Source organism: Oryctolagus cuniculus, chromosome 15 (genome assembly GCF_964237555.1).
Source record: "Oryctolagus cuniculus chromosome 15, mOryCun1.1, whole genome shotgun sequence".
Taxonomy (NCBI): Eukaryota; Metazoa; Chordata; class Mammalia; order Lagomorpha; family Leporidae; genus Oryctolagus; species Oryctolagus cuniculus.
The window spans coordinates 71,304,266-71,322,603 of record NC_091446.1 but is presented as its reverse complement, the minus strand read 5'-3'; the positions used below and the strand labels follow the sequence as shown (position 1 = coordinate 71,322,603).

Below are 18,338 nucleotides of genomic sequence, written 5' to 3'. Positions count from 1 at the left end.
AATGAGCACACCTAGCTCCATGGCCCATGCATTAAAAAGTGAACACCTCTCATTTTTCTTAAAGATTTATTTATTTGAAAGGCAGAGCTAGAGGAGAGGGGAGAGAGGTCCTTCATCAGCTGGTTCACTCACCCAAACCGCCACAGAAGCCAAGAGAGCCTAGAGCTTCTTCTTGGTTTCCCACGTGGGTTTAAGGGCCCAAGCACTTGGCCTATCTTCTGCTGCTTTCGCAGGTGCATTAGCAGGGAACTGGATTGGAAGTAGAGCAGCCAGGTCTCAAACCAGTGTTCATATGTGATGCTGGCACTGCAGACGACAGCCTAACCCATCTCACCACAGTGCCAGCCTGTGAGCTCCCTTCTTATAAACCCTCAGCATTAGTAATTCTAAATAAGGAGGAGACACTGTGGATTTAAATAAAAGCCCCTGTAAGAGCAGAACGCTGCCCACAACCACACTTCCACCTACAGATATGTGCTCACCCTCCAACCTATAGCATGCGACTTACATGCAGTGAGCAATACATCCTGGAGCACACCCCCCCACACAATGGCCACCGTGAGGCCCCACTGTGGCAGTGTCGTCCCTCCCGTGGCCTCAGATGCGACACAGTGGACGCCAGCGCAGAGACAAAAGGAAACCAGATCCAGCTGAAGTCATTGAGCCACTTACTTGGACCAAACCAACCCTGAAACTCACCCGCCTCTGGACTTTCCAGTTTCAGGAGCCAAGGCCCTCCCCTCATTGTTGAGGCCAGTTTGACTGGGTTTTCTGTGGTGGTAAACCACGCCCCCTGCTATAACAGCAAGGTCCTACCATGGCCATGCACAGAACCCCATGTAAACCGATCCCTCTTTGTGTGCAGAGGCCTTCCCTGGAAGGGTACTTCCCACTGTGCTATGTTTAGATTGTTTTAATTTATATATTTATATATATATATATATAAAATTTTAGCTCAAAGTTGAGATGATAAAAATAAAGTCTAAGATGATCACGTATTTCTTGTTTGTCATGACACCATGCTTTTGAAGCCCCTGCTGGAATACAAGATGCAGAACACAGGAAGAAAGCTGCTACAGGGAAGCAGGGAAGCAGTTATCTTGGGGGGCTGGTGCTATGGCCAGGTGAGTTAAACCGCCACCTGCAACATGGGCAGGCATCCCACATGGGAACTGGTTCAAGACCCAGATGCTCCACTTCTTATCCAGCTTCCTGGGAAAGCAACGGAAGATGACCCACGTACATGAGAGACCAGATGAAACTCCCAGCTTTGGCACGGCCCAACCCAGGCAGTAGAGTGGTCATCTGGGGAGTGAGCCAGTAGATGGAAAAACTCTCTCATTCTCTCTCTCTGTAACTCTTTCAAGTAAAGTAAATCAAAAAGAGAAAAAGGAAGAAATAGTTATCTTGAACCTCTGTAAGAACACTCTCCTCCTGCTTCTCCAAGCTGGGGTCCCTGCTGCAGGTAGAACAGGCCCACCCCCAGGGTACCCTTCACTCTGTTTCTTCCTCCCCAAGTTGCATGGCAGCCCCAGTTCTAGACATTTTCCTGAGCACCCTGCAGACCCCAAAAGCATGCAGAGAAGGAACACACCTTCGATGCAGCCAGTGAGGATGGAGGCCAGGTCTTGCTCTTTACAAAGCGCTCAAAAGGCCCTCAAGGGGAGCGGTTGTCTGGGTCTTTGGAGAGAGCAAGGCAGGGGGACGGGGACGGGGACAGGGACAGGAACCATACTGCAGAAGCCCAGGCTGTCCTGGGCCTGCCGGGCATGGCAGCAGATGCAGCACAGCGAGCACCATGACCCAGTACCCATGGAGGGTGGATTCCCACAGTCCCAGGGGCAGACCATCTGAAAATCGAGGACCTGGGTAACAAATCCCATCTTATGAGTGACCCTAGACCCATGAAGTCATACAGCAGCCCCCTCCCCTAGTACAGGTAAAGGCTCCCCACCAACAGGGGACAGGGATGACACACCAGGCACCTGGGGGGGGTCCCTCCCCTGACAGCAGGATGCCTTCAGGTAGAGACCTCAGTGCTCTGTCCCTCCCCCTTTCTTGCACCTCTGTAACCCATGAGCCTCTGAGGCTGCTGGTCTAGAAGCCATCAGCATGGGGGGGGGGGGCAGCATTGTGGAGTAGCGGGTTAAGCTGCCACGTGGAACACCAGCTTCTGACAGCCAGTTCGAATCCCAGCTGCTCCACTTCTGACCTAGCTCCCTGCTAATATGCCAGGGAAGGCAGCGGAGAGCGGCCCAAGTGCTTGGGCCCCTGCTACCCATGAGGGAGACCCAGATGCAGTTCCTGCAGTTCCTGGTTCCTGGCTTCAGCCTGGCCCAGACCTTGCTATTACTGGCATTTGAGGGGTGAACCAGCAGGTGGAAGATTTCTGTCAATCTTTCACATCATAGATCCTAACAACAAAAGCCTTGGAGGCCCTCCCTCCTCTGCAGGGAAGCCGTCCAGTGTCACCGTCCGTCCCAGTGGCCTGTGCTACGTTTCGCCTTGAGGGAAGGCTGTGTCCAATCCCACTGCCTAGCAGCAAGCTCTGCAGCTCTGGCCCTCCCCAGCAACCTCGTCATAGGAGACAAAGCCAGGACCAGTCTGCTGCTGGCAGCTCTGGCCCAGCAGTTAGGCAAGCCCGCTGCCCCAGACCATGGCCTCTGCTCCTTGCAGGCAACAGCAAGCTTCCTCACAGGTCCCTAAAACCAGACTGGGCACCCAAATCCAGATGCAGAACAGAGGCAGGGGCAGGGGTCACCAGCGCCCTCCCATTTTCTCAAAATGCCTGTTGGTGGCCACTGAGCCCAGTGAGACAGCATGTCCTTCAGGAAATGGCTATGCTCAGGCGCGCCTTCTGGGCTGGTTTTGCTAGCAGCTGACATTTAGAGTCCATTTAGATTCAGAATGCTGGGGGGCGGGGGAGCCCGCACCCAGGCTTCCACGGGGCAAAGCTTCCAGTGTGTGGACCCAGACCTTCCAAATCCCAGACAGCAACTTACCGTCCTCACAGCCTCAGGTTTTGGGGTATGGGAATGGCTGGCGACTGAAAGACTTTATTAGCTCTTTGCTCTGAGCACTTCCTGTGCTCCCGGAAAGTGCCGCATCCGCGAAGCTGTACAGTTCACGTGGGGTGACGTGGGCCAGGCTTCTCAAGAAGAGCACACAGGTTTCCTGCCCAGACCATAGCCCCGCCCGTCACACTCGCGGCTGGGCCTAAGGAGGACACGCGGGAGAGGGTCCGAGTCTGAGACGGGCTGAGTGTGGGCCCCAGAAGCAGAGTGTTTTAAGGATGGGGTGACCCAGAGTGACAGGCACTACCGGGCCCGAGAGAGGCTGTGGGTCTGAGAGCTGGGAGGTGAGTGGTGGACAGAACAGGAGGCAGGCAATGGGGCCACAGCAGTTTTTCAGGAAGAGAAAGGAAGAGGCAATGGGGAGAGCAACACAGGGAAGTCCCGAGGAGGGGACAGGAAGGACAGAGGACAGGAGAGATCCTGTGACCTGAGAGTGGGCATGGACAGGGCTCTAAGGGAGGATAAGCAGAGGCCGCCTGCTGGCCTCGGTCCCGATTCCCACAGGACAGGGGCAGTGGGGACGCAGGCAGGCCAGCACTGGGCATCTGCGCTTCTGAGCAGGGGGGCGCTCAGGTCTGCTAGGGACTCCCACAAGTGCCGCTCTCATCCTCGGTTCTCATCCTTGGTTTCTTCTCTCGTTCAACAACTCAGAGTCAGATGACATGGCCAAAAAAAGGCCATAAAGCTTTGTGAACTCACTGAAGAACAAACCCAACCCTGAAACCATCGTGGGCAGCTTTTGGGCTGGGCTGGGCGGTGTGACCCGGCAGAGGCTCAAGGTCCAGCTGCCGGTTCACGGGAATAGCTTGGGCAGCAGGGACCGCCCGGAAGCTCCTGGGACCAGTGCACAGCCACCACCTCCTGCTCCAGGGCAGGTTGGGTCAGAGGCACAGGTGAGGCAGGCACTGCCACTATACCCCTAGTAGCCAGGCTGGCAAGTCCAGGACGCTGCTTGCATAGCCACAGTGCCCAGACACCAACACTTCATCCCCTTGCTGTTTTGATTGTACCAACAGGATTGCCCAGGGCCCGATGGAGATAATCTAACATGATGTTGACACCAGGCCTGTGGAATCAAAGCGCTGCCAACAGCGAGGACAGCTAGGGGGAGCGAAGTCATAGCCAACCTGTTCTAGTTGGCAGCCTGCACAGGCAGGACAATCCAATGTGGTGCCACACAGACTCTTAGAAAGAAAAAAAAGAAAAATCACAGGATGAAATTTATATCTGATTGTGCCGGCGGCGGCCGCCCTACCCCTTCCCCACCTAACCTCCCGTAAGGTGTGGTCATGCCCGATCCTCTGGTTCCCCTGGCGGCGGAATTCACCACTGAGATGCTCAACGCCATTTTGTGAGTGACCCCAGACAAAAAAGAAAAAAAAAAAAAAACGACCCAACAGCAGCCTTAATACAAAGATATATTCCATAAAAGAGTTTGGCAGTCAAAGAGAAGCATCACGCTTCCTAAAAACACAAGCATTCTTCTGCCCCTAGTCTACAGAGAATTGTAAAAAAAAAAAAAAAAAAAAAAAATAGAATTATACCACCAGCATCCTCTGCAGACACCCCAGCGTACACCGCACAGAACATTCGCTTCGGCAAGGACTGAAGGTAGCACACGATCCCTGAACAAGGAGGACAGAACTGGCACAAGCTACAGAGAAGCGGCAGCAAGTAGCCAACAGGTGCACACGTGCCCCGGGCTACCCCACCCCGGGGTGGGGGGTGGGGTGTTATTTGCTGTGTAAGACAAACTTCATTCTAAGAGCAAGCCCCAGAAGAGCCCTGACAGGGCGGCAGACACAGTGACCACCAATACACCAGCGTGCAGAGTCACCACCCAAAGGAGAAACAAAACGCCCAGAGCTCCCCAGCAGCCGCAGCCTGGGGGCCGGGGCTCAGCCTGGGACCGGCCATGGGACAGCCCATCTCCCTCCGGGACAAGGGGAACGGCAGGCCGGCCGGCTGGCCTTTGACGGGTGCGTGGCCATTTAGGAGCCCGGGTCAAAAAGTCTCAGGCTGGCTCCCTCTCGGGCCTGGGCTCCCTGGCCTGTCAGTGGCAGGGAGAGGGTCAGGTTTCAAGTTCTGGGTGACAGTTTCAGTAGCACCAAGACCAGAAGAGAGTGAGGCCCAGCCGGGGAGTGGCAGTGCACTATGTGGTGCACAGAAGATGGGGACGTGTGTGTGGGCACGAGGGATGGGGGCGGGGAGGCTGCCTCAGCTCTTGACACACTCAAGGGAACCAAAAGGGACAGCTTATGTCTGGGACACCGTGTAAGGCTGCTGAGAGGAGAAGACCGGAGAAAAGGGAGAAGAAATGAAGAAACGGTGTGAAAACATCCTTACCCCTATAAATAACCTATTTACACATCTTAAGAAAAGGAGAGCCGGCTCTCTGCAGAGGCTAGGCCCGCTGCCCCGAACCCAGCGCCACTAGGGCTTAATGCAGTTGAGGCCAGAGGCAGGTCCCGGCCCTGGGAGAGCAGCTGCAAGGCCTGGAGGGGCAGCCAACGAGGCACTCCCAGGGCCTCAGGGCCTGCATGGGCTCAGGCTCACTGCTCGTGGACATGGTTGAGAATTCTGCAAACAACCCCCGACATGTGCACACTCGGATCTCCCCCTCCCCAGTTACGGGCAGGCCCCTATGCTCCTCGACCTGCTGGGGAGAGAAGCCTTGGCCTCAACCTGCTGGTGCCCACCCCACGTCCCTCCTGGCCAGTGCCAGTGACCCAAAGCCTGTGGTGAGGTGGCAGGGGGTAGTGCAGATGGGCTTGGTTCCTTCACAGCCAGGAGGGTCCCGCCTGCCCCTCAGAGTCACCACTCCCACGTAAAGACACAGTCTCTGTCCCTGGGTAGACCCAGGAGGGGACGCAGTCACAGGTCCCGGCAGGTGAAAAGGGTCACTGGTCTTCAGCACCAGGGAGCAGAAACGGGGAGGTCATGTGGCACTGATGCAGAAGACAGGGCTGGGTGTTGGCTTCTCCCCCCGGACCACAGGGGGCCGCCAGGGACAGGCTCTGGCCTCCATCACATGGCTCAGCTCTGCTCGTCGCCTCCGCTCCTCAGAAGTGATGGCCCGCCTTCACCGCCTCGATGTCTGAGATCAGGGTCCTTGCCAGGAAGATGCCGAATATCTGAAAGCAAAGCCAACAGGGTCAGTGGCCACCAGCATCAGGGTCAAGGGCAAGGGCAGCGGGACCCCCCCTCCACTGCACTGTGCCCCTCGCTGCCCTACTGAGGCTGAAGAGGCAGACACAGTGATGCTAGGGCCAAGGCAGGGCACGGGAGGCCACAGATGTAAACTGAGTCTAGGGTATGGTTCCCTGTATCCTTAGAGACTCGTTGCGGCAAAACAGACACCCTGCCCTGCCTCTACCACAGGCTGGGACATGCTCTGACCCCAGGTTAAACCAAATGTAACCCGGTCACCCCGCTGGTTCCCAAAACAATACATCTTGAATGCTTTCCGTGAACCCGGATTCCACAATGGACTAATGCTGGCCCGGATGCTGGCCGTCCTGACGTCGGAAGCTACACGCTGCACGTGGCCAACAGGGGAATCATGCAGGACACTGGTGCTTTTCTGGCTTGGGTGGACGTGAACTTGGTGACCTTTGGAAATGTGCTTTTTCCCTGTCGGTTCTCGTGGTGTTGCTGACGAGCCAGCCTCTCCCAGCCTGCTTCCCGCACCCTCGCTTCTTTTCTCCCTCACAGGCTTCCAGCCCTCAGTCTTCCTCTGCCACCACTCCACAAGCGTCTGCTCCGTGAGGAGGAAGGTGTGGGCTGGTGGCTGCGGCCCTGGGCCCACCTGAGTCACCCTCCCTAAGGCCAGGTCAGAGCCATACGCTTCCAGAACAGGGTGCTTTCCACAGAAGAACAGATGCTCAGCGGCCGCCAACCTCTCCCCACAGGCCTCAGGCAGTTTTGGGAAAACTCCCGGCTCGTGACATCACGAGTTCTTCACTTCGTCCACCAGTTCTCCCGGCAGACGCGCGCCAGCCCAGCCACCCTGCTCAGCCGTGACTTTCTCCCATGGGTGTCGCCCAGCTCAAACGCAGACGGCATCTTTGGGAAAAGGAGGCCACACAGGGCAGAGGGCCATGTGGATGGAAAGACAAGCACATGGGACAGGCGAGGGACGGGCGAAGAGTGCCAGGCGACCCCACACACTGAGCCCAGGCCTTCATCCAGTCTACCTCCCACTCCTGATCTCAGGGCCTCCTGAGACCCCACCACTGCCGCCCCTGGCAAGGAGGACGCCATGGCAGGTGACGGCCCAGACAGAGTACACCACAGCCCTCACCTGCAGACAGGAACCGCAGCCCTCTGCAGCCTGCCAGCGGGCTGCCGACGGGACCTACACAGGCTCGGCCTCCCCCCGCCACCCCGCACAGGGGGCCTTTCCAGGTGACAGATCATGGGGAGATAGGAATCATGGCCTATCCGGGCCCAGGCCCAACACACTCTTTTCCCAGCACACATATTCTCACCAATGACATCCAACCGGCTGCCCTTCTCAGGCCAGTTCCCTAGTATTATGCCCAAGCCAGTCAAGCATTCTATGTCAAAGGCCCAACTCCCTCAAATGAAGCAAGGTCACCCGCCCGCCCTCCACGTTCCCGGAACGCACCTGTAACAGGGAGATGGCGATGAATACGCCGGCCACGATGTAAATATTCCGTGGGAGCCAGCCCTCCAGCGCCTGGATGCAGCCTTTCGTGAAGATAGACTCGTCCCACTTGCTCTTCAGCTGCAGGGAGACAGCAGAGTGGCCTGTGCTGCGGCACACGCCGCGCCCCCACCCTGGTCCCCTGGAGAGCTCCAGCAGGGGCAGCACAGTGCAGAGGATGGAGGGGCCTGCGCAGGTGCGGGGGTGGGGCGGGCAGACAGCTGTCCAGGAATGCACATCTCTCTGGTCACCTGACAGCAGAGGCTCCCTGCTTGGACCTGGAACCCCTTTCTGTTCAGGCCTCCATAGAGTCAGAGGTCAGCTCGCTCGGTACAGCCCCAGTCTACACTGGGGAGCAGGAGGGACTGGAGAGCTTGCAGGAGAAGGATGTGCCTTTAAAGGAGCAGACGGGAGAGGGCTCGGAGTCTTCTGAGTCACAGCCAGCAGGAGAAAGGAGGGGGTGCGGCCTCTCAGGGAAGCCTGGCTCCAGGAGACACGGCCAGCGGGCACGGTCATCAGCCAGGCAGCTGCAAGGCCGGGGATCTCATTCCACCAGCCCCCACCCCCCAGCACCCTCAGCCACCCACGTACCGCAGCCAGCCCGGCCCCCTCAGCTATCGGCCTCCTCCAGGGCAACGCTGATGGAACATTAACTCGTTTTAGTGGTGTCAGAAACTGGACTGTGTCTCCTACAGGTTCATGTGCTGGACTCCTGATCCCCAATGCCTCAAAACGGGACTGTGTCTGGAGACGGTCTTTAGAGACCTGACTAAACCAAAATGAGGTTGCTAGGACAGGCCCTAAGCCAACAAGACTAGCACTCTTCTCTGAGCAGACGATGAGGACACACACACGTACACAGGTACGTGTCAGAACGGGGGAAGACGCTGTCTGCAGGCCAAGGAGAGAGGCCCGGAACAGAGCCTCCCTCCCAGCTCTCAGAAGCAGCCAGCCCTGCCCACGCCTTAATCTGACTTGTAGCCTCCAGAGCCACGAGAAAACAGGGGAGCTGACGTTGGCACAGATCCTTGCCCAAGTCTGGGGGCTTAGTTTCTCTCACAGTTCTGGAGGCCAGGGGGTCGGGGATCAAAGTGCTGGCAGATTTGGTGCCTGCTGCTGACCTGCGTCCCTGCTCACAGCTGGCATCTTCCTTCCATCCGGGCCCTCACACAGGGGAAGGGGCCAAGCAGCTCCCCAGTCCCCCACAAGAGGGTGCTGTACTCACAACCTGCTCCCCTCTCAGGCTTAGACACGAACTTGGAGGGGACCCAGTAGGTAAACAGCCCCAGTGTCCGTGGCTAACATGGAGTCCCGAAATCCCTCCCTTTCAGAATGGAAGTCACCATATCCCCAAAGGTCAACAGAGCCAGCCCTGGAGTGGATGCGAAGGAGGCTGTGTCCTGCCTGTCTTCACGTCCGAGCACGCGTCCCCCGCACTGAGGCCCACCCCAGGCCCATCTCTCTCCAGTTACACCACCTCCATGTGAAGGCTGGAGCAGGCCACACACCCCTGCAGCTTCACCCTAAGCCCCCTTATAGCTCACAGACCACCTTCTGACGCTGAGGGAGACTTAAAAACGCAGTCTTTATTCTCTAAAACGTCCACCCCAGATGCTTCACACAGTGACTGCAGCTCACAGGGCTTGAAACCCCCCACCCCACACTGGTCCTGGGGGCCTTGCAGCCAGCTCAGGAAGCAGGTGTGCCTGGCGCCCTGGCCCTGCCCAGCTCGCCCCCAGCTCAGACTACGCCTTGGGGCTACATCTCCCCGCTAGCCCACCAGCCCAGTTAGAACTTGCCCTAAACCTGAAAGTTAGACCATAGGGAATGGAACTCAAAGGACTGTTAACCTTGTGAATCCTTCAAGTTGTAGGTATTGGGGCTCTTACCTGAATCCTGACATCATATCCACACTGCGTGTTCACAACTTTTTGCTGTAAGGAAAGCATAAAACATGAGTCACCTTGGTCCCCTCAGTAGGCAGCTCTAGGAATGTCACAATCTACACCAGCTCTCGTCCCTCAGCCACACTGCCAGCCGACCTCCCAGGCTAGGACAGGAAGAGCTAGATGGGAAATATCTCACAAGCGGTCTCAAGGGCAACCTCTAGAGCAAACTGGACAACGCGTAAACAAATGAGCAGGGCTGAATTGCAAAACTTAGTAGTCGTGGAAATTTGAATGTCACTTAACTTTCACTTTCACAAAATATAATACTTGTTTTGATCTGTTCTCAATCTCTTCCAAATAGCTGAAGGCATTCATGGCTCATGGGTCACACAGACACAGCAAACCACGTTTGCCCCCCAGGCCACGCATGGTCCACCAGCCCCAGCGCTGGGAGGTGACAGCTACGCTTGCCGAAAGCAGTGTGGACTGAGCCAGTGTGTGTCCCAGTCACCAGCTGCGCCATGTGAGCAAGGCTAGCCGCTAGGGGGTGGCGGCCCTGCCCGCTCGCGGCCCTGCCCGCTCCCGGCCTGCCCAGTCGCAGGACATAACACATGCATAACTGCACCGAGAGCTGCTCAGGCAGAACTCAGGGCCCCTTCACAATTTCTGGAACCCAGGAACCGGGGCTTGAACTGGGAATGAAAGCAGGTGAAGAACAGACAGTAACTCCCCACTGCTGAGGCTGTGTCCCCCGGAGAGCGAGGTGCACTCCCACAGCCCCAGGGGCCGCTGAGCAGAGGGTACTTCCTCCAGAGTAAGGGTGTGGAGAGGGCACGGCGGGGCTCACTACATTCACCACATCTTGTGCAGCGGCCCTAGTGACAGCCCCCAAGGGAGGGACAATACAGTCTTCCCTGCCTTGCCCAGAACATTAGGGCACACGTGGGTCAAGTAGGACCTGTCCTGGAGCTCACAATCCCAGGGACAGGGCGTGGAGAGAGTCTACACAGAGGAGGGAGGCAGCCCTGCAGCCCAGGGCTGTGGGCAGGAGGGACAGTGCTCGCTGCATGTGGCATAGGTGACTCACCGCTGGGTCCGGCACGCAGCAAGAGAAGGGCACCCCGCACTTCTCCCGGCTATAGCTGGCGCCGCTGCAGTTGAAGTAGACGTTGAGGTCCCAGTCTTCAGGGCCGTATGCCCCGCAGCACTGGTTCTACGGTCACAAAAGTGGGGAACTGTCAGGGACTCCAAGCCAGGCTAGGACACCCAGCCCTGAGTCTCAGGCCTGGTGATCCAGAGGTAAGAGTACCTGCTTCTAACACACAGAGAAATCGAAGCCCTCCAGCTACCTCACTTCCCATACAGCCAGAAGCTCTGTGCAAGGCCACCCAGATGGCCCTTTAAGAAGGCAATGGCAGCCCAGGGCGGCTCCTCCATGCTGCACACAAGCCGACTCACAGTGCCCTGGCTCACCCAGGGCACAGCATGCTAGGTTCTGGTCCCTCTCAGCCTGCTAGGGGCTTCGGCCCGTTTTTCTCTTTCCTTTTCACATTAGGGTAAACCCCACCTTCATCCCTAAACTGCTCCAGTTGCTGCAATGCCGACTTAACGTTTCACCCCAAGGAAGACCCACAGTGAACTGAACCTCTGTGCACATTTTTATTTTGAAAAGGAAATGAAGGCAATGAAGAAAAAAATGACAGCATCTTTAAGGCAATTCAGGGAGGACGCGCCCTCACGGACACAGGCAAGCCCGAGACTATGAGACAAGGAGAAAGCTGAGGCACTGGACAGGAAAGGCACACAGAGGGGCAGCAGAAGAGGCTGCTGAGGCCAGCGTTGTGGCATGGTGGGTTAAGCCACCGCTGTCTGTGATGTTGGCATCCCATATGGGTGCCAGTTCAAGTCCCGATTGCTCCACTTCCAACCCCGCTCCCTCCTAATGTGTTTGGAAAAGCAGAGGAGGTTGGCCCAAGTGCTTGGGTCCCTGCCACCCATTTGGAAGACATGGATAGAGTTCCAGGCTCCTGGCTTTGGTCTGGCACAGCAGGGGCTGTTGTGGCCACTTTGGGAGTGAATCAGTGAATGGAAGATCTCTCTCTCTCTCTTTCAGCAACTCTGCCTTTCAACTAAATAAATCTATCTTAAAAAAAAAAAAAAAAAAAAAAAAAGCCTGGGATTTGGTGGCCTTCACATACTAGCAGAGGTCAGTATGGTAAGACCTTTAGTCACATGGGTGGGTGTTGGAAATAACAGTAAGCAATATTATTGTAACAGTAAGCGTTATTTAGAGTGTTTCTAATTTATTTTCTTCTTCTAACCCAAGCGTTCCATATAAAACCCCTTGAGGAAGCTGGGCACTCTGGCTGAGCACAGATCAAACAGGGGCCTTGCCCAGGCCAAGCTGGCCAGGGAGGGGGCTCCTCCCAGGGGCTACGTTCTAAGCCCCGAGGCGCGGCAGCACACAAGGCAGCTAGGGGCCAGACACAGTAAAGGCCACAGCCTGGGACTGCTAGGACAAGCCCCCAGGGACTGATTCCAGGGAGCTGACGTGGCCCTCCACCCCAGGATGCCTCCTCCAGGCAGCTCTGCCCTTCTCAAACAGGAAGAGGAAAAGGTTCTGGGGAGGAAGAAGACAGGAATAGCCTCAGACAGTGAGTCACGAGCCTCGCAGCAAGCGCCCGAGGTCTCAGGGAGGTCTGTGGCTGCTGTTGTGGCTAAAGGGCAGGACTGGAGATCTGGGCCCCAGCAGGGGCAGGAGGCTGAGCCCCCAGGGATGGTGGCCACGGGTGCAACTGGACCACCAGGTAACCAACCACAAGCTGGCGAGCAAGGCTGACCGAGCAGAGGTGGAGGCGGCGAGGTCGCTAGCCGCCAGCCTTGGCATGGGAGCAGCAGGGATAGATAGAACGAAGGCAGGAGAGTGGCGGCTCTACCAGGGCGCCCCCCCACAGCGGCGCTTACTGCTTTCTGGAGGGAGTCGATGAGGTTCTGCAGGTCTATGTCGTCCCGGTAGGACCTGATGTTGCTCTCAAAGAATTCCCGGAAGCGGTCTCTCACCCAGTCCTGGAACAGGAAGGCCAGCACAGCCACGGCCAGCTCCAGGAAGAAGATGAGCACGATGGCACCGCAGAACTGCATGGGGATGCAGATGGGGGCAGAGTCACCACGGACCACCTGGCCACCCGCATCCCCATCTGACCTGGAACCACTGCCTGCTGCAAAGGACAGGGACTCTGCACCCCAGGGACAGGCCCTGGGAGCCCCACGGCCTGAGCCGAGACAACCTCACACTGACTGCACAGTGGGGCTGTACATCCCTCCCCTTGGTACTCACTCCACCACTTTGGTAATGGTTAAATGCGTGAAAAGGCACAAGAAGGGCCCAAGCCAATGTGCCAATCATTTCTCCACAGCTGCCCTTGTTCCCCGACAGGAAGTAGATCTTATGGTGAGAGTAAGCTCTACTCTTGGAGGCTGTCAGCTCCTTTCAAACAGAGCCAGGGCCCCAGGTACCAACTGGCCGCTCCCCACACACACAAGGCCCTCACTCCACCACAGGGTTTGCCTAAGGTCAAGCTACGCATGCTCCCTGCAATCCAGGAGCTGTCACTGTGACCAGTCAACACCCTCTCTGCGTGTTGAGTATAGGACAGCCAGCCGCACAAGGACCTCTGCCGAAGCACGGCTGCCCTGGCCACAAACAGCAGCAGCATTCTGCAAGGGTCCACAGCCCCCTCCCACCGCGGCTGGCTCAGGCCTCACAGTCCTTATCACTGTCCATATAAGACCAGCTTGGAGACAACCCTTCAAAGACAGAGGGGAACTACATATACACACACACACAAAACCCTCCAGAATGCAATCTCTGTGCACACAGAAGCAAGAAGCCAAACATATTTGAAGAAAAAAAAAAGAAAAAAAAAAAACCCATGTGCTTTGATTTTTAAATTAAGTCTAGGGGAAAAAAAAGCCTGATTTAACAAATTCAACAAATAATATGTCGCAAAAAGTGAGAATATCTTTTCTCCATCGGGTACTATTTAAATTTTTAACTGGATGAATTTAAAAATGAATTTGTATCTAAATATACGGCCAAACTCTTAGCAACCTCACAGTTGTGCCAGCAAATTAAGGATTCTGTGTTGCACACCCAACAGATTCGCACTCCCTGGAGGAGGGAAATGATTTCTTAATGTTACCGGCACCATCCTTTGATCTCAGCCAGGAAGGGCAAAGGTAAGGAGCAAACAAACAATTCCTGTAGAACTTCTGAGTGAAGATAAAAGGCCAAGGAGAGCAGTGGAGCTGGCCTGCCCATCGCCAGCTCCTCCCAATTCGGGCAGAAACCCAGAGGGGCCGCTCCTCCTGAGGCGGTTTTTTTCCTAGAGCCTCACTCTTCTACAGGACAACAGAGAGGGCAGGAGTGGCTAGCAGATAACCTGGGAGCCTACCCGTGCCCGGGCCCACCCCCCAGGCACTCACAAACTTGAGCAGGCAGATGTTCTCCCGCAGGGCCCCCACGCAGCCGGCGAACCCCAGCGTGAACATCACCACGCCCACCATCAGGACCAGCACCACCGGGTCGATTCCATGCAGCCGGGTCACCTTGGTGAGGTCGGACAGCACACCCTGAGAGAGGCAGAGAAGGCAGAGCAGTCAGGGTGGCCCTGCGGCCTGGGCTGTGACCCCAGCAGAGGACAGGGCCCTATCTTCCACGGCTCAGTCCTCTCAACTTACAAGCCAGGCCCTGCCCGGCCCGGAGGTCCCTCTGCCCAGCAGCCCCCAGGTTTCTTCTGAGGCCTGCAGAGTGCCTGAGCCAGGCCCGGGGCCACAGGGCACCCCGGACCAAGCTGGCCTCCTGGGTGGCTGAGCAGGTTAGCCCCCAGCTGCGCACCTCACACTGCTGTGATGAAAAAGCCTCAATCTGACTGTTCCTGTGGAAAAGGCACCGAGGGTAGAGACGCGCCTGCCCCTGGAACTCTGTCATGAGGGAGGTGTCCTGGGCTGCACCAGCCCAGATGACAGCCGCTGACCCTGTGTGCTGTCAGATATCTGGAACATGGCTAGGGATCCTAAACTGAATTTCAACCCGTTTCCTTTTCTCTAATTTAGATGTAAACAAACAGTCACATGTGACTAGTGGCAGGAGTCACAGGAGGAAGGACAAAAGTGCAGCTGGACCAGGTGCCCAGCCCAGCTCAGCCTCAGGCTGGGCAGCAGGGTAGCCAAGATCCCGGCTTTGCCTATCAGGCTGCTGCAGTCCTGCAGGCGGCCACACGGTGGCGTTGCGGGTTATGGATTGCACCCCTTTGCTGGGGCAAAGGGACATTTAGGGGTTTACAGGCCACTGAAGGTGCACAAACAGGAAGGTGGCCTTACCCACCTCCCAAAGCCTGCAGACCTAAGTGCTCCTGAAGCAAAGGCAGACAGTTGGCCCTGGGCCTGAGCTCCTGAGGAAACTTCCCTTCCCACTGCGGTTCCCCCGACCTGCTCTTCCTGGCTCTTTCTGCAGCTGCCACTGTCCCACTCTTCCTCCTACATCCCTGGTTCCCGCCCACAGTCAGGGAGGGCCCTTTCCAGCCAGACTAGTCCCCTCCCTGCAGTGCCAACAGCCCCATACTGGGGACAGTGAGGGCCTGGTCTCCCTCCTCGCCCCCTCTACGGTTGTGTAAAGACATGCCCCACAGCTGGTGCCGAGGCTCACTAGGCTAATCCTCCGCCTAGCGGCGCCAGCACACCAGGTTCTAGTCCCGGTCAGGGCGCCGGATTCTGTCCCGGTTGCCCCTCTTCCAGGCCAGCTCTCTGCTGTGGCCAGGGAGTGCAGTGGAGGATGGCCCAAGTGTTTGTGCCCTGCACCCCATGGGAGACCAGGAAAAGCACCTGGCTCCTGCCTTCGGATCAGCGCGGTGCGCCAGCCGCAGCACGCCGGCCACGGCGGCCACTGGAGGGTGAACCAACGGCAAAGGAAGACCTTTCTCTCTGTCTCTCTCTTACTGTCCACTCTGCCTGCCAAAAAAAAAAAAAAGACATGCCCCACACAGGGGCTCCTTCTGGGCCCACACACGCACTTCACAAATGCACATGTGTGCCTGTGTCCAGGGGCCCGCTCGCTCACTCCACTGCCAGAGCAGGGTAGGAAGTCAGCCCCAGGCCTGCCTAGCATCACTGCAGACAAGCCCTGGGGTGACACATGGTGACATGGGGCCGCCAGGACAGAGCGACGGCTCTCCACACTAGGGGAGCCTAAAAGTCCCCGACCCCAGCAGGTCCAGTCTTGGGTACCAGCAGCCGGCCCTGCCACCAGAGAGCAGAGCCGGCCTCAGCGCTGGTTCTGTGGCGATTAATGGCTACCCAGCCTTACACGGCACAAGGCATAAGGAATGTGCCCCCTGGAGGGGGACAATGCTGGTGAGTGCTCCTGGGGCAGGCTGCCTGCCACAAACAGCCATGGGGACACACCTACCTTTTCGCTCCATGCCCACAGCCCGACTCCAAGGAAGACAACTCCGGCCAACTAAGCAGGGAGAGAAAAGGGGTAGTCAGAACCGGGCACCACACCAGCGCCTCCTACAGTCGAGTCCGTACTGCTGGTCAGAGATGTGCTTGGCTCCTGCCCCAGGCGGCTACTCGACCCCTGCAGACCACAGAGGCTCTACCCCAAAAAGGGACACGGAGCTCTGCAGGTGACCTGTACTCACCTTCCCCAAATGCCCACTTGAACCCATTCAACAGAGGCCCACGTCCCGGGGAGCAAAGGTGAAGATGTCAGAGCCGACCCTGTCCGGCAGGGATGACCAGGTCACAGCCACCCGGCCACGCCTGTTTCTGCAGCCCCCAGCTCACCACAGTGCTCTGTCCAGTGCATACGACACTCCTCCCCCCAGTGGCATCTGGGTTCAACATAGGACACAGGTGTGCTCAGGAAATGCTGGGTCATCATTGGCTATCCAATTAAAATAGGCCTGCGCTAGCAATGTGCTCACTCAAGAGATGGGGCCCATGCCCGGACCACCTACCTGCAGGAACCCACTGGGGCTAGGTGAAAGGGGTCATCCCAATCTATCACACAGCTTCCTAACCAGAGGCGAAGGCGGGGGAGAATCCATATAAAACAAAGGGTGGGACAGGCATTGTGACTGCAGCAGGTCACAGACTAAGCTCTGCCTGGGTCACCTGCATCGCATATCACAGTACCTGGAGTCCCGGTTCTCCCACTTCCAATCCAGCTGCCTGCTAACGTGCCTGGGAAGGCAGAAGATGACAGCCCAAGTACTTGAGTTCTTGCCACCCATGTAAGAGACCTGGATGGAGTTCTGAGCTCCTGTCTTTGGCTTGGCCCAGCCCTGGCTGTTGCAGGCATTGGGGAATGAATCAGCAATTGAACAGATCCCTCTCTCCGGGCCAGCACTGTGGCACAGCGAGTAAAGCCGCCACCTGCAGTGCCAGCATCCCATATGGGCACCAGTTTGTGTCCCAGCTGCTCAACTTCCTATCCAGCTCTCTGCTCTGGCCTGGGAAGGCAGCACAAGATGGCCCAAGTGCTTGGGCCTCTGCACCCATGTGGGAGACCTGAAGAGGCTCCTGGCTCCAAGTTTCAGATCAGCCCTGCTCCAGCCATTGCAGCCATTTGGGGAGTGAGCCAGAAGATGGAAGACCTTTCTCTCTCTCCCTCTCTTTCTGCCTCTGCTTCTCTGTAACTCTGCTTTTCAAATAAATAAATAAATCTTAAAAAAAAAAAGATCTCTTTATTTATTTATTTGAAAAGCAGAGTTACAGAGAGGTGGAGGGAGGGAGGTCTTCATCTGCTGGTTCACTCCCAAAATGGCTGCAATGGCCAGAGCTGCACCAATCTGAAGCCAGGAGCTTCTTCTGGGTCTTCCATGCAGGTGTGCAGGAGCCCAAGCACTTGGGCCATCTTCCATTGGTTTCCCAGGCCATAGCAGGGAGCTAGATCGGAAGTGGAGCAGCCGGGACTGAAACCAGCACCCATATGGGATGCCGGCAATGCAGGCGGCTACTTTACCTGCAACAGCACAGCATCGGCCCAATAAATAAATCTTTAAAAATGAAATACACATGGTCTGTAACAGAACTGCCACCCACTTTCCTGTTTACTACTTCATGCCAGGTTGGCACCTCGCTGCCATTCATCAGCGTCTCAGCATTAATAGCAGGGCTACGTTTCTCCATGACGCTCAGCCTTCCACAGCGCATTCTCATGCTTTACGCGGTCTGTTTATTCAATACCAGCCCCAGGTGGCTCGAGTGGGAAGGAAAGGCCCCTTAGAGAAAACGCTAGGGAGTCGCGATCTCTTTAGGCTGCAGATTCAGAAAACGTGCAGTGCCTCATGGTTTGCATAGAACTTCGGGGGCCCACAGACTCCCACTGGTGGGCCCCACGGTGGTCTATGAACCCCTAGTAAGGACGCACTGTCTGGACCCAACCGCTCTATTTCACAAAGAACAGTGGGGCCCAGCAAGGGCCTAGACCAAAATGCCAGGCCGTGGGAAGGAGGCTCCGCAACACTGAGTGCACTCTGACTGTGAGGCCTGTGCCGAGCACTGCACGCGGCGCTGAGCCAGGCAGGCAGAGTTCCCTGGGCTTTCCGCCACACCACACAGACCTGCCGCCCTTCCTCCCACTGAATCAACGAGTTGCTAAGGTCTCTGTTCTCCCTGATGGGGTCAGGGCCAGGTCCTCTC

General features: G+C 56.8%; 1 protein-coding gene across 3 annotated transcripts in view; it reads right to left on the bottom strand.

Moving 5' to 3' along the window:
• Positions 1-3,336: 3,336 nt before the first annotated feature.
• TSPAN14 (tetraspanin 14) overlaps positions 3,337-18,338 on the bottom strand; it is a 59,478-nt gene continuing 44,476 nt past the window's right edge. For all 3 annotated transcript variants that reach the window (XM_051833052.2, XM_070057951.1, XM_070057950.1), the window contains exons 3-9: positions 16,099-16,149; positions 14,118-14,264; positions 12,597-12,767; positions 10,720-10,845; positions 9,633-9,677; positions 7,705-7,824; positions 3,337-6,208 (exon numbers count right to left, since the gene is read on the bottom strand). In XM_051833052.2, coding sequence (XP_051689012.1) covers positions 6,137-6,208; positions 7,705-7,824; positions 9,633-9,677; positions 10,720-10,845; positions 12,597-12,767; positions 14,118-14,264; positions 16,099-16,149 — 732 coding nt within the window. In that variant the 3' untranslated portion in view covers positions 3,337-6,136. The remainder of the gene's footprint in view (positions 6,209-7,704; positions 7,825-9,632; positions 9,678-10,719; positions 10,846-12,596; positions 12,768-14,117; positions 14,265-16,098; positions 16,150-18,338) is intronic.